This window comes from Pholis gunnellus (genome assembly GCF_910591455.1).
Source record: "Pholis gunnellus genome assembly, chromosome: 4".
NCBI lineage: Eukaryota > Metazoa > Chordata > Actinopteri > Perciformes > Pholidae > Pholis > Pholis gunnellus.
The window spans coordinates 18,767,742-18,792,011 of NC_136530.1; the positions used below are offsets into that span (position 1 = coordinate 18,767,742).

Sequence of the window (24,270 nt, forward strand, 5' to 3'; positions counted from 1 at the left end):
ATCAACTAATAAACTGTAATATCGCCTAATTATGCAATATTAAAGCAATGGACACATCAATGCTTCAATAAGTATAATCCAATAATATAGGATGGTACTTAAGTATATTTTGATGCTAATATTTAGTACTTTTACGAACATTTTGAATGCAGGAATTTGACTTGCAACAGTCAAGAGACACGGCGAAAAAAGTCACACTCACAAAAGCATGGTCCTGGTGGGTGTCCTTCACCACTGGACCGTTTCTCGGCTATCACCAACAAAGAACCAGAGAAAGCATATCAGGCTGAAGCTGCTGACACTTCATTAACTTACATAGGAAAGGAAAAGCTTTGCTGTCTGAAAGTTGTGGGTTTAAATCCCTCAACCATCAGAGGACTGTTTCTTAAAGGTGTCTCTTGTTGGGAAAAGCTTCACTTGAATGAACTAGGATCAGTCTGTTTCCATAAAGACACAATCAGAGCTCGAGTTTATTAAAACGTCTCAGAGGAAGAAATCCTCAGAGCGACACATGTTTGGTTCTTATTTTAAGATGAAGAGTGAAACATTTTTTATCAGCTTTTCTAACTTGGGATGTGACTCATATCTCAGCTGAGATGTATCCGAGCTGCAGAGGAGTTGGTGATGGATGTCACACTGATGATGACAATAAAGGTAATCAAAGATCTTTTGGGCAAAAATGAATAAAAACGTATAAGTAAAATAGTATTGGCTCAAATTAAAAGACTGAAGAAAAAGCTTTTTTCATGAACCACATGGACATCCATTGCAGGGTCACAAGTGGGGCTATCTATCTATCCTACACTATAATCTGGCAACATATCACTAATATTTGAAAGTTATGTATCTTGTAAATAATGGCCGTCATTAAACAGTTCGAGCTCCACTTTCGATGCAATTTTACAAAGTATGTACATGGTCTCTCTAAAAGAGTGCCGTGACCCGGATTCGAACCGGGGTTGCTGCGGCCACAACGCAGAGTACTAACCACTATACGATCACGGCGAGCTGTACGTCAGATACAAGTTAACGGTCCGCAGAGATGGTACAGTCCTATGGATAGTGGACACATCTCGTTTCAAAACAGTCCCTAACGTGATGAAGTATTATTATTATTATTAGTAATAATATAATTATTGTTGTTAAACCCGTGTGATACATACTAATATAATAATAACAATAACTTTATTTATAAAGCACCTTTAAAAACAGAGTTTACAGAGTGCTTTGACAGACAAAGCAGCAAAAACAAGGCAATGACAACAATAACAGAAAGCTCAGTGAGATCAAAATAAACATACTTTAACGTGCGCATTAAAGCAAAGATCGCAGGTGTAAACAGAAACATCACTCTGTGGTTAACATGTTACAGTAAAGTTTTGGAGCAAATGGAGCAAGCTATGTAAACCACTCGTGGGCTCTACTAAGTCTTAGTTCTGTTCTTAGCATTAGTTTAGGTGGAATATGGTCATTTTAGCGAGAGAATATAAGTAGTCCTTTCAAAAAACAAGATCAGAGGAACACAGCTTCGTATTTGTGTCTCTCATGCTATGGGCGTGGCTTGTGGCAGTTTAAAAACGTAGTCGTAAAGTGATTGGTCGACAACCGTGTATTCATACGGATTCGATCTGTTCTCTTTACCCATTGGACAAGCGGAAGCCGCCCTCGCTTGTAATTGGCTGATTAAACAACGCGACCAAATTTCAAATGAGATCGCTCGTCAGCCAGTGTGTTGTTGAAGGAAGCGTGTTTGAACGTTTGCTAGTCAGCTAGTATCGGAGCAGCAGTCAACATTATTATCAGCGCACGTGCTAACGTTAAACGTTTTTTAAAAACTAAACGCGTAACATGCAGCGAGCTATTAGCTAGCGCTACTTTATTCATTTGAAATGGCTGAAACGGAAGGTTCAGCGCGAGGAGGATTTCTGGACTTCAGTCCAGTAAGGGGAGACGACGCTAACAAGGAAAACGATGTTCCAGTTTTGATCTTGACCCTGTTTTCAAAGGCTCCCTTTGTGACATTCGGATCGGTAAAGCTGGGCACCTCCAAGTCTGTTGTTCTGCGCATCGAGAACCCCACGGAGGACGCGGAAGCGGAGGTTACTGTTGAGAAGATCCCCTCGAGTAAAGGCTTCTCTGTGGACCGCAACACGTTCACGATCCAGGTACGTGCTGAGCTGTTAGCTAGCAACTAGCGAACGGGGAGGACACGACTCCCCGTAACGTTTCCACAGAGACCGTACACCAGGCTGCTGTCATGCTCGGGGAAGCTCTGTTGAGCCAAAAATACCGACACGTTAACACTTGATTATTATTATTATTATTATATCTCCTTATTTCACACAGTTTTATACACATATATATACGCTTGATCACTGTTGTGGCTTCCATCGTGAGATTCGTGCAGTTGTACCACATCTTGCTTTGTGTTCTTCAGCCGGAGGACGCATTCAGTTTGACAGTGACATGGACTCCGACAGAAGAAGGTGGGATCAGAGAGCTCATTCTCTTTAATGCCAACGGGCTCCTCAAACACCAGGCTGTGCTGCTGGGGAGAGCAGAAGCACCCAAAAAGAAAAAGGTGAATGTCCACTGGTACAGTTACCCAAATAGATGGCTGTGTGGATTATTAATAGATTGGTATTAAATGAGTAGGCAACCGTTTTGAAAATCGATCAATGGTTGGAGAAGTTTTCTAAGTTCAAACATGTATAAACTGTTCAAATGTCTCAAGTGTGAAAAGGTGCTGCCTTTTCCTGACTTATTATAGAATTATTTTTATGTCGTTAACTTTCCATCTCGGAAATGATGATGGGGTCGTTTTCTGATCTCATACAGACATATCAATTAATAGCGATACCCATAATTGGGAGACTGATAAATCATGAAAATGCTGAGTTATGTTTGAGTCCCAAATTCAGGCCTAATTAGGTCGATTGGTACTTGGGTAAATCTGGCACAAGTTCCCGTTCAAACCGAATCAGGCAGCCCAAATAAGTACATCTAGTACTGTAATTCTGACACGGCATATTTACATTTGATCTTTTTCTTTTGTGTTTCAGAAAAGCTTATGGGACACAATCAAAAACAAAAGGGAGGGTGAAAAAGTAGCCGCACCAAGGAGAATGAAGACAGGACAACCATTGAAGATGGCCGCCAATAAAACCTTCCATGTGTCCCGAAAGCCGCAGTACAAACGGGAAAAGCCACGCAGCCCGCTCGCCTCTCTCAATGAGGGCAAAGCCGTCCGAGAGAGATCCGTCTCCAAGCTCAGTCCCGCCGACGAGTACTTTCGGAAACCGGAGGAGAAGAAGGCCTTGAATTCCACCCAGAGGCAAAGGTCTCTGGCTTTGACGGCCCAGGAGAACGTCCGTCATGTTCACAGGAACTCTCCTCTTATCCTGCTCGTCCCAGCCGGAAAGCCGATGGACTCTGGCCACATGTCTGCAATCCCAGACGCAAACAAACCCGACAGCAGAGAGCTCAACAGGACGCGGTCACCTGTCGGGACGCCCGACGTGTTTAAGAAGCTCATGCCGCGTATTCGGTCAGATGGCCCACTGTCTGCAAATAATGTGGCCGATGCTGACTGTGCGCTAACTGGCCCCCCGGTTCCCTCTTTGAAAGATGCACTGGCCCTCATTGACTCTGATCTGAGCCACATTAACGCCAGTCCTCGGGACACTAGTTCGAGCTGCAGCTTTTCAGATTCACTAGAATCCAAGAGTGGGAATCACGGCCGTGGAGCTGACGGAAATGTCCTCAAGGCGTTACCCGACAGCCCGCGGGGGTCCGAGTCCAGTCAGCCGAGGCTTACGTTCTTTGTCAGCAAAAAAGTTGTCGGTTCAGACAACGTTACCGCGATGGCAAGGGTCAAAAAGGCCTCTTTTACCTCTGCCACGGTGACCAAGAGCAGGGCACCAGTGGAGGCAAACCATTCGAGTGGAAGGAAAATCAAGAAGTCAAGGCGACGGCTTTTGGAGAAAACACTCGAGCTGTCTGACGGCAGCAGTCGGTGCGAGTCTGGACCGGTCACTCCGAGCCTTCCCGTCATAGACCCCGGCACAGAAACCGAGGGAGGGCAAAGCTCCCAGCTTGATAACAGACATGAAGTCCAGGACGCTGCTTCCTCCAGCCTGACTCTGTGGCCCGTCTGCTCGCCCACACTCGTCACCTTCCCCGTCACCTCCCCCCCACCTATGACCCCGGCTCGCTTCTCTTTCCCAGCCACTTCCACGCCTCCTGCGGCCTCCGCTTCCGTCACGTTCGCAGTCACCCCGCTTCCGTCGCCCCTGGGCTCGTCCTCCCCGCTGCACAGCAGCTTCACGCAGCACGCGTCTCGGACTCTGTCCGTGCCTCTGTTTGTCCAGGAAGACTCGTTTCCCATTCACGTGGCCGCCAAGAGCAAGAAGAGGAAGAGCGAGGAGTATTTGAAAAGCGGCGCGAAGAGCGAGGACGCCGGGAAAGCCGAGCGCGTCAAAAGGAGCAGGGTGGTAGCCGGAAAAACTGAGCCGCCACGGTCGGCGCAGGAGAGGAGAAGTGCATCACAGAGGCCACAGCCGAGAGCAGCAGGTGAGCAGATGTGAAGCATAGTGATGTTAAGATGTGTGATGAACCGTTATGTTTTATAGTCGTATCTACAAAATACTGTAGATGTTGTTTCTTCTGTTTCAGGCCTGCATATTCAATTCAGTGTCGGCAATGATTAGAATGCTTTCCAAAAGATATATAGGACCTTCTGTGTTTCATATCTGCCATGATCCTGGACCCTCTGGATTTACTGTGATGCTTTTTTTCCTTCTTCCTCAGGCTCTGTGCGATCAATGACTTCATCATCTCTAAAGTCCGTGAGGTCTGTGCTTCCTGCCCAGGCAAAGCAATCGAGCTCCAAACTCTCCTCACGAGGTATAAAATGATGTTCTTGTCGTGACGATCTGTCAACATAAATATGTGATGAACTACAAAATGACCTTTTTTCTCTCTATTCTCCACAGGGTCGTGTGGTATTTCATCCGTGAAGACTGCTAAAGTGGTTGCTGTTGCGCAGTCAAAACTGACCTTTATTAAACCAACGCAAACAGGTATTTGATCATTTTGTGGTGTAGAAATGTTTTTTTTGTTTTTTAAATCTTAAAATGAGCATTCACTTTTCTGCATCTACTCTTTTTTTTTCTTTCTTTCAGCCATACCCAGACACCCGATGCCATTTGCTGCCAAGAACATGTTCTATGATGAGAGGTGGATCGAGAAGCAGGAGAGGGGATTCACGTGGTGGATCAACCACGTCCTCACCCCGGACGACTTCAAAGTCAACACCGAAGTGGCTAAAGGTAGCGTTCAGCAGGCTTTCACTACCCAAACGATTGGGTTCAAGAACTATCTAATCCTCGCGCTCTTTGAGTGGCTTCAAGATAATTTGTTGACTCATTTTATTATAGTCTGAACACTTAAACTCAGTGGAATCTTTGTTTGAATGAGTGTCCGAGCTCTAGATGTCTGCACCAGTCTTAAACGTTGCCTTTTTTGTTTTGTTTCTTGTGCAGTGAGTGCCGTGTCCCTTGCCATTGGCAGCGATGACAAGTACAGTGTGCCTAAAGCGCCCACCAAAGAGGAGATGTCTTTCAGCACCTACACGGCCCGGCGGAAGCTGAACCGCCTCCGTCGCTCTGCCTGCCAGCTGTTCACGTCTGAGGCCATGATCAAGGCCATTCAGAGGCTCGAGCTGGAGGTGGAGGCCAAGGGGCTGCTCGTCCGAAAAGACCGCCATCTTTGGAAGGACATAGGTAAAGGAACATTACGTCACCTGTCGATGAAGGGTTTTTAAATGCGCTGCAGTTGTCAATAACCTAAAGTAACATTATTTACCCGCTTTTCGTCGTCTTTCAGGTGAACGCCGAAAAGTCCTCAACTGGCTTCTTTCATACAATCCGCTGTGGTTACGGATTGGGCTGGAGGTATTCTGATGAAGCGGTGTTTCCGTCTTTCCAAACAGTTCCCTTGTTAGTTTGTTCTCCATGCATGCTACGCTTGCTAAGCACAATGTTGCTCATTCTCAGACGATCTTCGGGGAGTTGATCTCACTGGAGAGCAACAGCGACGCCTTGGGTCTGGCTATGTTCATCCTGCAGCGGCTGCTCTGGAACCCAGACATCGCTGCTCAGTTCCGACACGCCAAAGTGCCTAACCTTTACAAAGACGGTAATTAAAGACTCTCGGAACTGGAAGAAATTTCTAGCAATATTGAGCGGGTTATTGGCTCAGGGTCAAACTATTTTGCCACATCATAAGCAGACAGAAATAAATATCATTATGAGGCAAATTTGAAAATGTACGACTTCGGCAGAAGTTGAACTTTAATTAAACATCTTTCACTGATGCAAACAAAACCTTTTTAATTTCCTGACATTACATTTCCAGCAGATGAGAGCATGTAGGTTTAGTTTAATGGCAATGCTTTTATTAACTTATGCTGCAGGCTCTATAAATGCCTGCTACTTTGAAAAATCTGGTGATTTATTTGGTCATTAAGTGATCATTCATTTAGTCTGTGAAGTGTGAAAAATGTATTGGTTTGTCAGATCAAACTCGATTATTCAATCTGCAGTCTTATAAAACAGCTCACCAGCACTTTTAAGAAGCTGGAACTAGATTTTGCTAAATAAATTAGAAACTAATATCAAAATAGTTGCCAATCAATTAATCTTTGCAGCTCTACTGGAATTTTCCTCAAAGGGAAAATTAAAGGTCATTGAATAATTTCTCCCAATTTACAACTTAAGTTTCTGACTAAGTTACGCTGTGGATTTGATTGGTTATTTTAAGAAATTTCAGGTGAAAATAAGTTAATTTAAAACTATTAGTATTTTCTATGTAGTATAAAAACAAATGTAGTTGTTCCAGAAGGTGTCAATGTTGTGTACCTTTGCAGACTTTACTAAAGTAACGGTGTTACTTTGGACTGGTGTTAATACCTCTGTACCTTTTCTCGGTTAGGCCACGAGGAGGCGCTGTCTCGCTTTACTCTGAAGAAGCTGCTGCTGCTCGTGTGTTTCCTGGACAAAGCCAAAGAGTCCCGGCTGATTGAACACGACCCCTGTCTGTTCTGCTTGGATGCAGAGTTCAAGGTAGGCCAAAGCCCTCCCATGTCAACAACGAGCATTAAATACATAAAAAAACACATTTATTCCTGATTTTAGTTTTATGTCGAAGATCTATCTGGATGTCAGTCTTTCGTTACTGTCTGGAGACCAGATACTGTTAATACCATTCTTGAGAGGACATCTAGGCTTACTTTAAATATATAATAATTAAAAGCTATCAAAGTCAGATAAATGGAGAACTTGGGTTCAGAAACATAAAGTGTACATCCGTTGTTCCACCAGAGCTTAACTGTTTCTTAACTGCTGTCACCGCATTTGTCACACACGGAGTCTGACAGATTTTAATAATGTGTTAACTTGTGTAAATGACTGTGTGGGGCCTATTTTACTGCCTGGACCTCTTATCTAATTTAGCTGAGACCAACACTTAACACTTTACATACACACAGATCAATTCTAACATTGCTTCCTGAACGGTTCACGATCAGCAGTAAGAAGGAAAATGACCTCTTTCTTAGTATTTTCTTGTACCAAATCTTTCCACGACCACAGTGCGGAGTAATTCATGAATCCCTTTAGGGCCGAGGGCTGCAGGTTTCAAATGAGACCGCATAATAAATGTGTACATAGCCTATCTACCTTTTGTATCTGAGAGGGAGACAGTGCACTGGTATGTATTTTTAAATGCATATAGGCAGCACGGACCTGACAGCCGTCCATAAGTTATTTTTTTCTTTTCTCAACAGACGAGTAAAGACCTGCTCCTGGCCTTCGCCAGGGACTTCCTGAGCGGGGAAGGGATCCTCTCCCGGCATCTCGGCTACATGGGGCTCCCCGTCTCCCACGTTCAGAAGCCCCTGGACGAGTTCAACTTCGCTGTGAAGAATTTGGCAGTTGATTTGAAATGCGGCATTCGTCTAGTGTGAGTGACACGCCGCGAATTCTAATGTGATGCTCTGATCCCCGTTGGGATATTCAGGCTCAGGAACAGCAGAGCTGTCTCAGACTGGAGATTTCCTCACTCAGATCATGGTTCATTCTCGTGTGTGTGTGTGTGTGTGTGTGTGTGTGTGTGTGTCTCTCAACGTTTATTTTTTATAGTATTTCCCTCCTTTTAATGCACAGAGATGCAGGTTGAGTCTAAAAGCAAACTCCCAGCAGTTATTGTAGAGTAAATCTCTCCTCCAGTAATTAGACTCGGTATTATTTGACCTTTTTTTTAATGGTGGTCAGGAATTTGAGCTGTAAGCCACAAAGCTGAGGGAAGTACATGAACCCTTTCTTGGAGATCTTTGGCAGGAATCCTTCATCTTGATATAAATCTTCATTTGACATCAGGTTGCTGGATATGACCGTATATACCTTCAAGGTGTCTTTAATGTTCTTGTAAACGTTTCTTTACATTCAGGGCTAGTCACCAAAACAACATTGTGTGTATCTTGATGTCTTAACAAACATGGTGAACGCGTTTCCTTCCTCGTACAGCATTTGCAAAGCAGATTTAAGTATTTAAAGCCTGCGTCGTTTCAATCTTCTTCCCTGCCTTTATCAGCACATTGCCGCTTTCTTGGCACACTACCACCCCCTGTACATCAGGGGAGTAGTCGAAAAATGAGTATTATGCAGGTGAATGTGTTCACTCGTAAAAAGCTGCTCCATAGTGCTACTAGTGGTTAGAAACTCCATAGGGACCCTCTATATAAATGATCAATCTACTGAGTTATTGCATGTTAATACCTCTGGTTGAATTAAGCCGCTTTATGCCCCTGGCCCTCGTTCAACTGCATTTCCTGCAACATATATTACATCAAGATATATATTCATATTGTAGTGGCGTATATATTATTTATCCTTATTGCCCACCCCTAGTTGGGGGAGGCAGCGAATTATCTGCATTTACAAAGAGCTAATTGGTTGAATAATCAATCCTGAGCTGCTATTATATTACAATCAAAGCCCAGGCGCCAACAAGGCTCTCAGCCCAGAACCATGCTGGAATTAAATGATGCATAACGTTTTGGGGATGAAATTGTAATCAAACTTAGTTTCCTACTTCTCCTTTTATTAAAATGTTAAAACAAAAATTCTTCATAGGATTGTCAAGCAGCGGATTAAGAGTAAACGGTGTAGTTAATGTCTGTTAAGTTGTAGATTCTGGTCATTTATGACCTTAAGTCGCTCAAACCACCCGCATTCATTTATTCTACAGCACAAGGAAGATGCCAGATTATTGGTGGAGTGAAAAAGTGCCACAGCAACGAGCACGTAACACCGGAGATGTCAAAAATAATGGCAAACAAATGTTCTCCTGCAGCATCAATATAAAGTCTTCCATGTGGGGTTTGCTTTCAGGCGTGTGATGGAGCTCCTCATCCAGGACTGGAGTTTGTCAGCCAAGCTCCGTCTGCCAACCGTCAGCCGCCTGCAGAAGGTCCACAACGTCGACCTGGCTTTGCAAGTGCTCAAAAGCAAAGGGGTCGACCTCAAGGATGAACACGGTAATTGTGGATTTTTTTTTTTTTAGAAATAACGGGAACACGCTCAACCTTTGTTTGTCCCCCACAAAATGAGATTCAGTGTTTTCTTTTCACAGAAGTGTTATTCTTCGTGGGCATGTGTGTTTCATGTTGGGCTGTGTTCTCCGCGGCACACCTACTGTGTTTGATCACAAACATCTGTTGTACAGCTGCACAGCAACATAATTGGATTGCTTTGCCCTTCATGTGACAATATGGTTCTTTGTGTTTGTGCCCCTCCGCCTAAAGTGAACATGTGTCGGAGTGACTAAGGATAAGAGACATAAAGGGAGTTAGGAAAGTAAACGCAATAACTTTGCCGGCTTAATCAACTAAATCGCAAAGAGACCATACCTAATGCTTTGAATTGGCTTTTTAAACCACGAACTTGCTTTAGCGACAGCAAAAACAGGTTATACAATTATTAAAGAACAAACATTCATATACAGCTGCAGCTAACAATTATTTAATTATGAATCTATTAATCTGTCAATTATTATTATCCCGATGAAAGGGTCAAACCCAAAGATATGAAACGGAGAAAAGAAGAAATTCCTCACGTTTGAGAAGGATGAAACGGAGAACATTTAGTGTTTTGGATCTCATTGTCATACCGTCTGTCTGTGATGTGTCCACGTCTGTGTTCCGCTGCTCTGCACAGATCTAAAAACCCGCCTGCCTGCTTTTCATCCCCGGCTCCGTGCTCCGCTGCCTGGCAGGAGGCGGCGGTGTCGTCAGCACGGAGGTCTCCGGGGACCGCCAGTAGACCATAACAATAAATATTTTTAGGTTGATATTATGTACCCGAATTCAAGAACATGTAGGTCATTACTGCCAACATTCTTGTAATCTTCCGTCGCAACTTCAAGCTGTCGGGTTAACGTTAGTTTCAGCAAATTGTGCGTCTTTATTAGCCGTCGTTACTAGCTGGTCTGATGAGGTGTCCCTCGTAACCTAAGTTACATCCACCTCTTGTTATGTAATGTTTCTTTTTTTTTTTAAAGTCACCAAGCTTTTTTTTGTAAATCCTGTCATTCAGGGAATTTGTATTTGCAGGAAATCTAGCTAGCTAACTGTAGGCTGTCGTAAGCACTTACGGTTGTAATTCGTAATTGAGCAGCAGAACTACTGATGTTGCGTGCTTTAGTTATTGTAAAGTGTTGGGGAGGAGTTAATCTAAGAATGCCTCCAGTGCGCCACAGAGCCATGGTTTCAGGCCCAAAACAAATCCTGAACACAATGGGGGGGGAACATGACACAATTCAATATCGTATAGCTCAGTCTTTTCACATGTTTTCAGCAACTATCTTTTAAAGTGCATCATGTTTTTACAAACAAATCTCAGCTCTTACTGAACCCCGACTCTTTATTTTCAGGCTCCAACATTGATTCCAGAGACATTGTGGATGGACACAGAGAGAAGACGCTGAGCCTCTTGTGGAAGATCATCTTTGCGTTTCATGTGTGTACCAGACTTTGTTTCCAGCTGTTTTTTTTTCTTTTTTTTCTTTCTTTTGCCAAAAGAATCTATTGACATGCTGTTATCGAATGATCTGTTAAGGTGGAGGTGATTTTGGACGAGGATCAGCTGAGGGAGGAAATTGGCTTCCTGAAGAGAACCTTGAGGACCAAACGGAGGCTGGCGTCTCTGAGGGCCGATCGGGGCCTTCAGCCGAGTCCTTCAAGGACCAGGGCGCCGTATGAACACAGCAGCACTAAGATTACCCTGCTGATGGACTGGGTCCGAACTGTGTGCGACTTCTACAATCTGAAGGCGAGTTTGACATTTTTTTATTTTCAGCCCACAGGCCAAAGATAATACTATTGTGTTTTTGAATTGTTTATGGTTCCATTTCGTCTGGTTAGGCAATACACCGTGTTCACCTGCTGCACTTTGTCTCTGCATGTATTATTGAGCTGTTATTGTGTTGTAGCCTTTGGTGCTGAGTGGTGGTGGTTTCACATAAAAACACTTTGAGGGCAAACAATATTCCACCGTGTTTAAACAGACTGCAGTTTGCTTGGGTTGCTAAACTTTTGTGAAATGATGCGCACTCACTGTGGGCAAAATGTCTTCACATCAAAAGAAATGTAAAACTCCTAGAAGGAGCTCCATTTCTCTGGACTTACACTCTTGTCAGGCTTATTTTTATAGCCCCCGATTTCTGTCACCGACTCAAAAGTCCTGCTTTAGAAAAAGAAACGGTGAATGAAGTGTGTGTGTGTGTGTGTGTGTGTGTGTGTCTGCCTGTGCAGGTGGAAAACTTCACCGTGACGTTCTCGGATGGCCGCGTCCTCTGCTACCTTATCCACCACTACCACCCCGGTCTCCTGCCAGCGAGGGCCGTCAGTCACAGCACCACCCAGACTGTCGAGTGCTCGCCGAGGGGTCGCCTGGAGCTCGACTGCTCAACCAGCGACTCCGACGACTCCTTTGACTCCTTGCCGACGGGCCTGAACGGTGCGTGTCGGCTGACAGCTGCGTGCTGCGTCTTCACTGCAATTATCTGCTTGGATGCGCTTTTTATAATTTGTTTTAAGTTGATTAATATGCATCATTGGAACATCACACAGACATTTTTGGTGCATTAGAGTGTGGGGTGGGGGATGGGGGAATTAATTTGATAAGACGTTTGGGGCTCAATAATATATTCAGCGAATTTATTGTCCAACGTGTTTCATACAATGCACTTTGCATCACTTCGGGATTTGTAGCTGGCTCTATCCACAGTGAACCCACCTGTTGTGAGCGCTAGACTGTTTTATTTGAAACAAGCTACGAGGACATTTTCTTTATTTTAAAGTTATTAAAGTACACAGGCTGTGAAAATTCATTGAACAGTGAATTAATTTTTTTATTGAGGGCCAGGTTTTTAACTCTAATGCTTAATGTTTTGCACCTGAAGCGGATTTGTTTGTTTCAAGGATAGAAAGACTATTATTGTTTTTGAATTATAGGATAATGTCTTATGAAGGACTTTTAAAGGAAATTATGAAGAAATTGGAGGGACAATAACAGACTTGTGGTGACCGCTTCGCTTATTTCTTTTTGTGAACAGGCCCAGATTCTCCGTCGGTGGAATTTAAAGAGCTACTGGAGAATGAGAAAAACAACTTTGGACTGGTCAACGCTGCCGTGTCTTTCCTGGGCGGTGTTCCTGCCATGATCAACCCAGCTGACATGTCCAACACCATCCCCAATGAGAAGGTGAGACCAGACGGGAGGTTTTCTCTTCCTGCTGCAGGGCAGGAACACCGATCATAGTTTTTATCCGACATGTAGGATTCATTACCAACGAATAATAATAATAATAATAATAAATGCATCAGTGGAGACTTTAGCACGAAAGTCTAACATTGTTTTCCAGCATTAAAAGAATATTGTTCATGTTCATAAATATCCGATCATAGGTGTAGTCTCTGAGTTATGTGTTGCTTTAAGGCACACTTAAAGGACCATACCAGTGGTTTTGCACAATAAGCCCAATACATTTAATGTGCATACAACATCCATTTCGCATTCCCATATTACACATTCACATCATTTTAGTTCGCTGTATAGATTTTAAGGTTAATTGAAAATGTTTTTGCTGCGTGCTTTGGGATATGATCGGCTCTAGCGGAGTGTAAGCAGATAGTAGTTGGTTTGGTCCTTTAAGACGGAGGTCTCCTTTGTCTTAATTATTATTATTGCTATTTTTTTTTTATGGTCTTTCAAATCTTTATCTATTGCAGTTTAACTAGCAGCAATTCTGTCTTTCCTGTTTGTTAAAGAGGCAAATACAGATTGGTTGGTCAAGGATTTAACAGTTTTATCACAGTGTACACTAAAACTTTCATGGTAAAGTCAAATCTGAGACCATGTCCAATGACATATTTTCATAACTGTCTTTCCAAATATGAAAAAATACACCGAATATTTATAAGGGTACAGTAATCAGGGTTTTGACTAGTGACCGCTCTAAATCCATCACCAAGTCTTTTTATACTAAAATGTGTGTAAAGTGCTACAGCTTCATCCACATCTGTTCATTTACAGGTTGTGATGTCTTACCTCTCCTTCCTGTGTGTTCGTCTTCTGGATCTGCGGAACGAAAGCAGAGCAGCTCGGGTCATACAGGGCGCCTGGAGGAGATTTAGATTAAAGAAACATCTAGAGCTCTACAAGGTTGGTTCAATGTTTTGGCACAACTGCATTATATTTTTGTCTGATCTATTCTCTTTATGTTGCGAATTCAACTCAGCCAGACCTTTTTATGTCTGGATGGAACCAAAACTAATCCCTCACTTTAAAAAAAATCTGCAGGTTTGTGTTGTAATGTTTATCATATTTGGTGTTATTGTTCATTTATTTTGGTAGTTGCAATAAAAACTTAATTGTGCCAGTTGTTACTTAAGTCATGGTTCCACGTGGACTTTATTTTTGAAATAAGTGCTCTCAACGCTGTTTGTGATAATAGCTACATACATACAATATTTGTATGAAACAGTAACTGTAGATACATTAAACTCATGCAGTGTAATATTTATCTCATTCATAATTTCCTATTGTATTTAATGATTACATTGAAAATAAGCTATGTGTTCTTGTATTTGTGTAAAGTGCTATCTTTGAATTATTAAAAAGATCTATTAGGTGCAGAAACCTAAAAATGAGTTTAATACATTATATATTAATTATAGCCGCTGTAAGCAGGAAGGAGACGGAACGGGCTCGCTCGTACTGATGGACATAGAGAGAACTATCACATGAATCTTCAGAAATGTAAAATTGATGAAGAATTATTAGTCCAACTTGTTTCTTGATTTTTGTTCGGACACAGGAAAGAAACATGGCTGCCATGAAAATCCAGTTAGTTGTGAGGAGTTTTCTCCAGAAGCGCAGCGCTAAGAGGCAGAATCAAGCTGCCGTCATCATCCAATCAGTCTGGAGGGGTTTCTTATCCCGCAACAGGCTGAGGCTAAAAAAACGGGCTCAACTTCAGGCTCTGCAGCACGAAGCAGCAACTGTCATCCAGGTGAGTGTTAATTACATGGGATGTGAGGATGAAAAGGACTGTTAACGAAATATAAACAACCAAGTCGTACATGATATACCATTTAGTGTTTTTTAACATCTTCAGGTGTTTATGGCTTTTCCTTGTTGATTGTGTTTTTGTTACAGTTGGTTTTAGTCCTGACTTTGTCTCAAATCTCAATGTCTGTCCATTTCGTCACGCGGCAAGGACACCTGCTTCCTAATGAAGCCTGCTTGTGTAACTGTTCTTTGAATATTTTCTTATCTTGTGCGTGCAGGCTCAATGGAGGATGTTTTCGACCACGGGGGCTTACCACCGCCTCAGATACTACGCCATTGTTATCCAAGCACAATGGCGAATGAGGCGGGCGGCCGCTGCTTATGGAAGAATTCGCTGGGCGGTGGCGGTCATTCAGCAGCACTCGCGAGCATGGGCTCTGGCGAAAAGAGATCGGGAACATTATCTCTCCCTTAGAGCTGCAGTGGTGAAAATACAGGGAGGGTACAGAAGGTGGAAAACCCAGAGAACGGAAAAGGAAAACCGTGCTGCCAAAGTGATACAAGCTGTGTTTAGGAAATGGTATGAGGAAAAGATGTCTGCAAGAACCGCTGCTGCTGTAAAGATTCAGTCTTGGTATAGAATGCAGGTGTGTCTCAGTCAATACAGAAAGGTCAAGAGAAGCACTGTGCTCATTCAGGCCCAGTGCAGAGGTCACGCACAGAGGCGCTGCTTTCAGTTGTTGAAGCTGCAGCACCACTCGGCCATTGTCCTCCAGAGTGCCTTCAGGGGGCAAGCTGTCAGAAAACAGATGGCGACGATGAGATGCGCTGCGCTCATAATCCAGCGCTGGTTCAGGGCCTCCGTGGAAAGAGACGTGCAAAGGCAAATGTGTGCGCGGGTGAAATGTGCTGCCGTTACCATACAGGCAGCTTATCGCGGAAAAGTGGCTCGGGAGTCGCTGAAAAAACAGCACAAGTCGGCAACGGTAATCCAGGCAGCTTTCAGGATGTATGCTGCCCAATGGCACTACCATGCCGTGAGAAAAGCCGCAGCTGTGATTCAGCGAAAGTACAGAGCCACAGTTTTGGCTCTCCAGACGAAGAAGGATTACGACGCTATGAGGAAAGCTGCACTTGTCATACAAGCGAACTGGAGAGGCAGAGCTGACAGGAAGACGATGGAGAAGCGGCATCGGTGTGCAACACTGATCCAGGCTTACTTCCGAGGCCACGCGGCGCAAGCGGAGTACAGATCCAAGAAGGCCTGCGTCATGGTCGTGCAGCGTCGCTATAGAGCTTACGTGGCTGGAAAGGAGACGAGGAAAGCGTACCTGCGCATTAGAGCGGCCTGCGTCACACTCCAAGCTGGAGTCAGAGGCATGAGGGTTAGGACAGAGCTGAAGAAAAGTCACTGGGCAGCGACTGTCTTTCAGTCTTCAGTTAGGATGTTTTTATGTAGGAAACAATATTTCCTCCTACAAAGCGCAGCGATTGTCATCCAGAGCCGATACAGAGCTCTTCTGGTCTGCAGGGCACAGCAGAAAGAATACCGTGCGCTAAAGCAGGCCACCTTAAAAATACAAGCGGTATACCGTGGATTTAGGGTGAGACAGGTTCTAAAGAAGAGGCACAACGCAGCCAGAGCAATCCAAGCTCAGTTCAGGATGCACAGGATGCATATGGCTTACCTCGCCACCAAGTGTGCTGCCCTCATCATTCAGGAACGCTACAGGGCCAAAACGCTCAGGAATCAACAGATGCAGAGGTACAGGGCAATGAAATCTGCGGCTGTATTCATCCAGGCAGCATATCGGGGCCACAGGGCAAGGAGCAGGCTTTTCGAGATGCACCGAGCAGCCGCAATCATGCAGAGAAGGTTTCTCACTGTTAGGGATAGAAATGGGTTCCGAGCCCTCAAGGCAGCAGCTTTGGTTTGTCAGCAGAGGTACAGAGCAGTGACTCTGGCAAGAAAAGAGCGTTTGGACTATCTGTCAAAGCGCACAGCAGTCATTTGTCTGCAGGCAGCCTACAGAGGATGTGAGGCCAGAAAGCAGTTGCGTATGCAGCATGCGGCAGCTGTAACAATTCAGTCTCACTTCCGAAAGCACCGGCAGAGAACCTACTACAAGACTCTCCTCTGGGCTGCCAATGTTTTGCAAACACGTTACAGAGCCAACAAGAAAATGAGAGAGGAGACGCGAGCCCTGAGTGCTAAGAGAAATGCTGCTGTTATCTTACAAGCTGCCTTCCAGGGAATGAAATCCAGACGACTCTTTAAACAAAGGCATCAGGCTGCCAGCGTTATCCAAAGAGCTTACAGAGCAAAGTGTGAACACCAGCACTATCTTGCCTTGAAATCCTCCGCCCTCACCATTCAGCAGCGATATCGAGCCACTGCAGCAGCAAAGGTACAAATGCAAAAATACCAAACAATGCGCAGTGCTGCTGTCGTCCTCCAGGCAGCATGCAGAGGTCAGCAGGTCAGAAAGCAGGTTGCTCGCTGGCATCAGGCTGCCACTGTGCTCCAGTCTGCCTTCAGAAAGCACAGAGAGGAAGTCAAATTCCAGGCCATGCGTCTGTCTGCCATCATCATCCAGAGATGCTATCGCGCCTGTATTCTTCAGAGGCAGGAAAGAGAAAAGTTCCTAAAAATGAGACATTCTGCCATCGTTCTTCAGGCAGCTTTCAGAGGTCATCGTGTGCGAACCGACGTTGCCAAGATGCACAGGGCAGCTGCTGTTATTCAGGCCAACTTTAAGAGGCATAAACAGCAGTCAACCTTCAGGAAACAACGCTGGGCAGCCTGTGTCTTACAGCAGAGGTTTAGAGCTCAGAGACAGAGAAACACTGAGGTGAAACATTATCAGGAGATCAAGAAAGCTGTCATTAATCTACAAGCTGCCTTCCGTGGAATGAAATCCAGAAGAATGATCAAACAAAGGCATCAGGCTGCCAGCGTTATCCAGAGAGCTTACAGAGCACACTGTGAACACCAGCAGTATCTCACCTTAAAGTCCTCCGTCCTCACCATTCAGCAGAGGTATCGAGCCACTGTAGCAGCAAAGGTACAAATGCAAAAATACCAAACAATGCGCGGTGCTGCTGTCGTCCTCCAGGCAGCATACAGAGGTCAGCAGGTCAGAAAGCAGGTTGCTCGCTGGCATCAGGCTGCCACTGTGCTCCAGTCTGCCTTCAGAAAGCACAGAGAGGAAGTCAAATTCCAGGCCATGCGTCTGTCCGCCATCATCATCCAGAGATACTATCGCGCCTGTATTCTTCAGAGGCAAGAAAGAGAAAAGTTCCTCAAAGCCAAACATTCTGCCATCGTTCTTCAGGCAGCTTTCAGAGGTCATCGTGTGCGAACCGACGTTGCCAAGATGCACAGGGCAGCTGCTGTTATTCAGGCCAACTTTAAGAGGCATAAACAGCAGTTAACCTTCAGGAAACAACGCTGGGCTGCCTGCGTCTTACAGCAGAGGTTTAGAGCTCAGAGACAGAGAAACACTGACGTGAAACATTATCAACAGTGCAGAAAAGCAGCCATCGTGTTACAGGCCGCATATCGTGGGATGAAATTAAGGCAGAAGATCAAACAAAGGCATCATGCCGCCTGTGTTATCCAGAGAGCTTACAGAGCCATCTCTAAACGCAAGCAGTATCTCACCTTGAAATCCTCCGCCCTCACCATTCAGCAGAGGTATCGAGCCACTGCAGCAGCAAAGGTACAAATGCAAAAATACCAAACAATGCGCAGTGCTGCTGTCGTCCTCCAGGCAGCATGCAGAGGTCAGCAGGTCAGAAAGCAGGTTGCTCGCTGGCATCAGGCTGCCACTGTGCTCCAGTCTGCCTTCAGAAAGCACAGAGAGGAAGTCAAATTCCAGGCCATGCGTCTGTCCGCCATCATCATCCAGAGATACTATCGCGCCTGTATTCTTCAGAGGCAGGAAAGAGAAAAGTTCCTAAAAATGAGACATTCTGCCATCGTTCTTCAAGCAGCTTTCAGAGGTCATCGTGTGCGAACCGACGTTGCCAAGATGCACAGGGCAGCTGCTGTTATTCAGGCCAACTTTAAGAGACATACACAGCAGTCAACCTTCAGGAAACAACGCTGGGCTGCCTGTGTCTTACAGCAGAGGTTTAGAGCTCAGAGACAGAGAAACACTGACGTGAAACATTATCAACAGTACAGAAAAGCAGCCATCGTGTTACAGGCCGCATATCGTGGGATGAAATTAAGGCAGAAGATCAAACAAAGGCATCATGCCGCCTGTGCTATCCAGAGAGCTTACAGAGCCATCTCTAAACGCAAGCAGTATCTCACCTTGAAATCCTCCGCCCTCACCATTCAGCAGAGGTATCGAGCCACTGCAGCAGCAAAGGTACAAATGCAAAAATACCAAACAATGCGCGGTGCTGCTGTCGTCCTCCAGGCAGCATGCAGAGGTCAGCAAGTCAGAAAGCAGGTTGCTCGCTGGCATCAGGCTGCCACTGTGCTCCAGTCTGCCTTCAGAAAGCACAGAGAGGAAGTCAAATTCCAGGCCATGCGTCTGTCTGCCATCATCATCCAGAGATACTATCGCGCCTGTATTCTTCAGAGGCAGGAAAGAGAAAAGTTCCTAAAAATGAGACATTCTGCCATCGTTCTTCAAGCAGCTTTCAGAGGTCATCGTGTGCGAACTGACGTTGCCAAGATGCACAGGGCAGCTGCTGTTATTCAGGCCAACTTTAAGAGACATACACAGCAGTTAACCTTCAGGAAACAACGCTGGGCTGCCTGCGTCTTACAGCAGAGGTTTAGAGCTCAGAGACAGAGAAACACTGACGTGAAACATTATCAGCAGGTCAGGAAAGCTGTCATTAATCTACAAGCTGCCTTCCGTGGAATGAAATCTAGAAGAATAATCAAACAAAGGCATCAGGCTGCCAGCGTTATCCAGAGAGCTTACAGAGCACACTGTGAACATCAGCAGTATCTGACCTTAAAATCCTCCGTCCTCACCATTCAGCAGAGGTATCGAGCCACTGCAGCAGCAAAGGTACAAATGGAAAAATACCAAACAATGCGCAGTGCTGCTGTCGTCCTCCAGGCAGCATACAGAGGTCAGCAGGTCAGAAAGCAGGTTGCTCGCTGGCATCAGGCTGCCACTGTGCTCCAGTCTGCCTTCAGAAAGCACAGAGAGGAAGTCAAATTCCAGGCCATGCGTCTGTCCGCCACCATCATCCAGAGATACTATCGCGCCTGTATTCTTCAGAGGCAAGAAAGAGAAAAGTTCCTAAAAATGAAACAATCCACCATCGCCCTTCAGGCAGCGTTTAGAGGCTGCTGTGTCAGGAGGGACATGCGCCGACAAAATCAAGCTGCAATTGTGATCCAGTCGTGCTGGAGATGCTCAGTGCAAAGGCGTATCTTCCAAAGGACGCGTGAGGCCGCTATGAAACTTCAGCGGAGGGTCCGGGCTGTGCAGCATGGCACGTTGGAGAGGAACAACTATACCCGCATGAGGAAAGCTGCCATAACACTTCAGAAACACTGCCGAGCCTGGATTGCAAGACGACAGGTAATGGGTCTTATTTAAAGTTCATACTTTGCTAGAACCTTTGGATAGATTAATTCAAAATGAATATACTGAAATTATAGGGAAACGGTAACGAAGCCGACCATATTTAAATGTGATTTGTACTGAACTGGCTAGAAAAGGGTAAACATGAGGTCATAGTCCTTTTGCATGCTGTTGTGTTCCAGGTACAAGAGAGAGCCAAGGCAGAGAGGAGGCTCCGCTTTACGTCTGCGGTCTTCCACCATCTCAGGGCCATAAAGATCCAACGAGCTCTGAGAGCCCACTGGGCTTTGCAGTCTGCCAAAAGACAAATCCATTCTGTCATCACCGTACAGGTACAGGGACATGGAGCAAAAACAAAACCTGTCGCTGAAAAGCACTCCTGATGGCTTCATTGAATCACTGAAAAGCACAACATTTCTTTCAATGATTGCCTTACTTTTCCCTTCAGCGATGGGTAAGGTCGAGGCAGCAGAGGAGACGGTATCTGGAGGACAGGAGGAAGGTGCTTGTAGCCCAGAGAGCGGTGAAGTGCTGGTTGGGTCGTCGCCACAAGGCGGCCTCAGTCATCCAGCAGGCCGTCCGCAAGTTCCTCCTTCGGAGGCGCCAGGAGAGGGTTCAACAAGGCATTGTCAAAGCTCAGGTACTACAGTCGGTGGTGAATTTTGGTACAGATGACTTCTGATATGTCTTACAACAATAGCCAGGTGTCAATATGAACATTGAAACAGGTTTTGTGTGCTGTCGTCATCATTCCTCCTCTTCATACTCTTTCAATTATTCTTTCAATGGAGTTGATGAAAGACAACATTTAAAATCCTCTTTTTCTGTGTGAAAAAATGTTCCAAATTTAGTTGATCTAGTACCTAATCTCCTGTTTTTGTTACTGTCCCTAAACAGCAGAGCAACCGGAAACACAAAAAGGAGATTTTATACTAAAGAGACTTCGGAGCAGCTTTCACCGGGTGTTGATAGAATGGATCATTATATTTTTATGGTATCACACGTGTCTCTAACGGTATATTTTATACGACCAAAACGTCTTTTAAACAAACCTTCAAAGACACACAGGGGCAGTAAGACTCTTGGCAGGATCTCTGTAGAGAAACTCGTGAGGATGGTGTAACATCAAAATCTTTAGTTTGAATGAGTCGTAGTTGAAATTCCAAGGAATCATGTACCATTTCCTCCCTTTGGCATAGAATTGTGAACATCATTTGATCCTATGCACCAATGATTAGCATCTCATTTTAGATCTCTTCTTTTTCGTCTCTCTATTTCCCTTCTGCTCTCCCTCCAGGCTCTGTGGAGAGGACACCGCTCCCGCCGACTGAATGACGATGCCAAGTTGGTCAAATTAAGACACCACTTACGCAAAGTCTCCGCCGGCGTCCGAGAGGAGGACAAACTGTGCAACAAGACGTCGTCCGCCCTGGACTACCTCCTTCGATACAAACACTTCTCCTATATTCTAGAGGCCCTGAGAAACCTCGGTAAGGTTTGCCTTCTCTGGTAAATGTTTTTTTTTTTTTTTGCCACATTTTTGAAGTTTACAAAAGCAAGTGCTGGTATGAGACTGTTCAGATACAGTATTCCTATTCTAAAAGATCCGTTTGAATATCAGACTACATCAGAATTAAGTTAAAAAAGGACTGAAACCAATTATTTTCATTATCGATTAAACTTATCAATCGAGTAAAGTTAAGTCTGTCAAAGATTACTTCTAGGATTAAACAGAATTGTGATAATTTGGGACAGCTGTGATGGACTTTTAACAGACATCAGTACAAGGTTCAGGGACTTGACTTTGTAATTATTTCAAACACCCGATTGTCTGGGCAAGTCATGAGCCCCAACTGCAACCACCGTGACTGAGAAACGGGAAGACTTTTAGGGAAGTGTGGGAGAAGAAGCTCCTCCTCTGTTTTTTGTTTTTGTGTTGTACTAGCAAAGGTGCTTGTGTTGTCGCGATGAGACGGAGTTCATTACATAAGAAGGTGGTTGACGTGTGTTCCCAAAATCTAATGTGTGTAACCTAAAAAGCCAACTAAGTGTGTGCACCTCGTGGATTAAGAGTTGTTGCGTATCCTTGGCTAACACTTGATTCGTATTATGTGAGTGGGGTCTCAGTTTGTGCGAGTGCTAACAGGTGTGTGTGTGTGTGTGTGTGTGTGTGTGTGTGTGTGTGTGTGTGTGTGTGTGTGTGTGTGTGTGTGAATGCACAGAGACCGCCACCCGACTGTCCCCAGAGTGCTGTGAGCGGCTGGTTGAGAGCGGAGCCACCAACGTCATCTTCACACTCATCCGCTGCTGCAACAGGAGCGTCCCTTGCATGGACGTCATCACCTACTCCATCCAGATCCTCCTCAACCTCTCCAAGGTACAAACCCAGGCCTGCTCTGTTTATCTTCCACGTTTCACACCCTCAGCACAAGAGCCTGGTTTAACTTCTTTATCATGGCAGCACTACAGCTTGTACAGCTTTCCATTACAAAGAGGTTACAGTTAGGTTGACGGTCTCAACCACTCAGCCAAGCATCGTGATTTAAAAGCGTTACATGCTCTTCTCTTAGCATGCTAGCTAACATGTGCTAATTAGCACTAAACACAATGTGGCTGATGACAATGCCACTATTTTTTTAGATAATTGGTTGTAAACTAAAATAATGGCCAAATAAAAATGTTGACCCGATGATGGCGCCAGATGAAAAGTGAAGGTGTCACCAAAATTATTATAATTCATCTTGAGGGGCATTTTTTTTTATTAACTATTACCGTTGCATACTTTCCTCAAATTGTTTCCTTTTTGTCTGATCAAGTGGTTCAATAAGTTTAATGCCACATTTGTACTTTCTTGCTCTCTTTCTTTCTCTCTGCTCCACACACTCGCAATGTCCTCCCTCAGTACCACAAGACCATCGAGGCAGTGTATTCGGTGGAAAACTTTGTGGAGACGCTGCTGGACCTGCTGCAGAGATACAGGGAGAAGGCCGGGGATAAAGTAGCAGAAAAGGGCGGCGGCATCTTCACCAAGGCCTGCTTCCTTCTCGCTCTCGTCCTTCAAGACAAGCACCGTGCTGGGGTTCGTAGCTACTATAACATGACTTTTGAAATACTGGATATTATTCAAATAGTTTTAAGAAAATTTCAAATGAAAAATTCAACAGGAAAGATGGCCGTTATAGCTTTGTAAATGTAATGCATTTTTTCTTTTCTTTAGGAGGTTATGAAGCTACCCAAGGTATTGGACAGATTACGCAGTATTTACCGCCTCACTGCTCGCAAACACAAGATGGACGCTGAAAGAACTGTGATGAAACAGAAAATGAACGCAACGATGAATGGAAGCGTCTTTGTTCAAGCAACACCTCGTAAATCCCGCCCTGTGCGAAAGTATGTATATGTGTGCATATACAGTATCCAGTGCTGTGTTTCTCAGAGATGTACAGCTTGTAAGTGTTTGACATCTCTATTTTGTTTTTCAGATTTGCACCGGATTGGGTTCTAAGAAAGGACAAGCTCAAAGATATCGTCGACCCTCTCAGGGCCATTGAGATGGTGGCAAACACACTCTGCATTGTGTTGTAAATAGAAATGCTTTTAAATCTTGATTCGTTGTCATTTTCTACTTAAAAAAGCATTTTGTATAGTTTCATTTTCTTTTTCTACATTTCCATGTTTTGGATGTATATATTAAAATACATTTGTTTCTACAACACGGTTCCAGTTTCATGTATCTCTCTTATGTGTTTACGTTGTTTCTTTTGCTCAAGATGATGTGTGTAGAAAAAAAGTCATAGTAAAGTATGTCACAACGTCAAATGACATTTAAAATACGTTTTAAAAAAAAGAAAACGTTATCGTAGTGTGTCGTAAAAATAAGTCTATATAATATACATTTCCAAAATGGTAAAAATATAAAATATATATTATTATATATTATTTATAAAAATATAAAGTGTAGTATTTCAAAAGTAAAATTTAAATATGTTGAAAAAAGACAAAAATGGTCATTATATACTGCCTTAAAAAGTATAAAGAAAAGTCGTGGTAAAATATGCCAGTTAAACCAAGTCATG

The 24,270-nt window shown here is 44.3% G+C and overlaps 1 protein-coding gene across 1 annotated transcript; it reads left to right on the forward strand.

Annotated features, from left to right (window-relative positions):
* The first annotated feature begins 1,807 nt into the window (after nt 1–1,807).
* Nucleotides 1,808–23,898, forward strand: aspm (assembly factor for spindle microtubules). Its single transcript, XM_079157587.1, has 26 exons — nt 1,808–2,165; nt 2,438–2,581; nt 3,063–4,572; nt 4,810–4,905; nt 4,995–5,081; nt 5,184–5,330; nt 5,544–5,783; nt 5,887–5,954; nt 6,057–6,198; nt 6,994–7,124; nt 7,847–8,022; nt 9,453–9,598; nt 10,993–11,078; nt 11,178–11,390; nt 11,873–12,077; nt 12,676–12,824; nt 13,656–13,784; nt 14,440–14,634; nt 14,912–20,191; nt 20,377–20,526; nt 20,643–20,834; nt 21,492–21,684; nt 22,417–22,571; nt 23,097–23,273; nt 23,412–23,584; nt 23,677–23,898. Exons 1-26 carry the CDS (start codon nt 1,890–1,892, stop codon nt 23,777–23,779), a joined length of 10,563 nt encoding a protein of 3,520 aa, XP_079013713.1. The 5' UTR covers nt 1,808–1,889; the 3' UTR covers nt 23,780–23,898.
* The last annotated feature ends 372 nt before the right edge of the window (nt 23,899–24,270 follow it).

Excerpts from the sequence above, each read along its gene's own strand:
- aspm (XM_079157587.1), top strand. The coding sequence starts at position 1,890 with ATGGCTGAAACGGAAGGTTCAGCGCGAGGAGGATTTCTGGACTTCAGT. Across the intron at positions 2,166-2,437 it reads GCAACACGTTCACGATCCAG|CCGGAGGACGCATTCAGTTT; the intron begins GTACGTGCTGAG and ends TGTGTTCTTCAG. Across the intron at positions 13,785-14,439 it reads AACATCTAGAGCTCTACAAG|GAAAGAAACATGGCTGCCAT; the intron begins GTTGGTTCAATG and ends GTTCGGACACAG.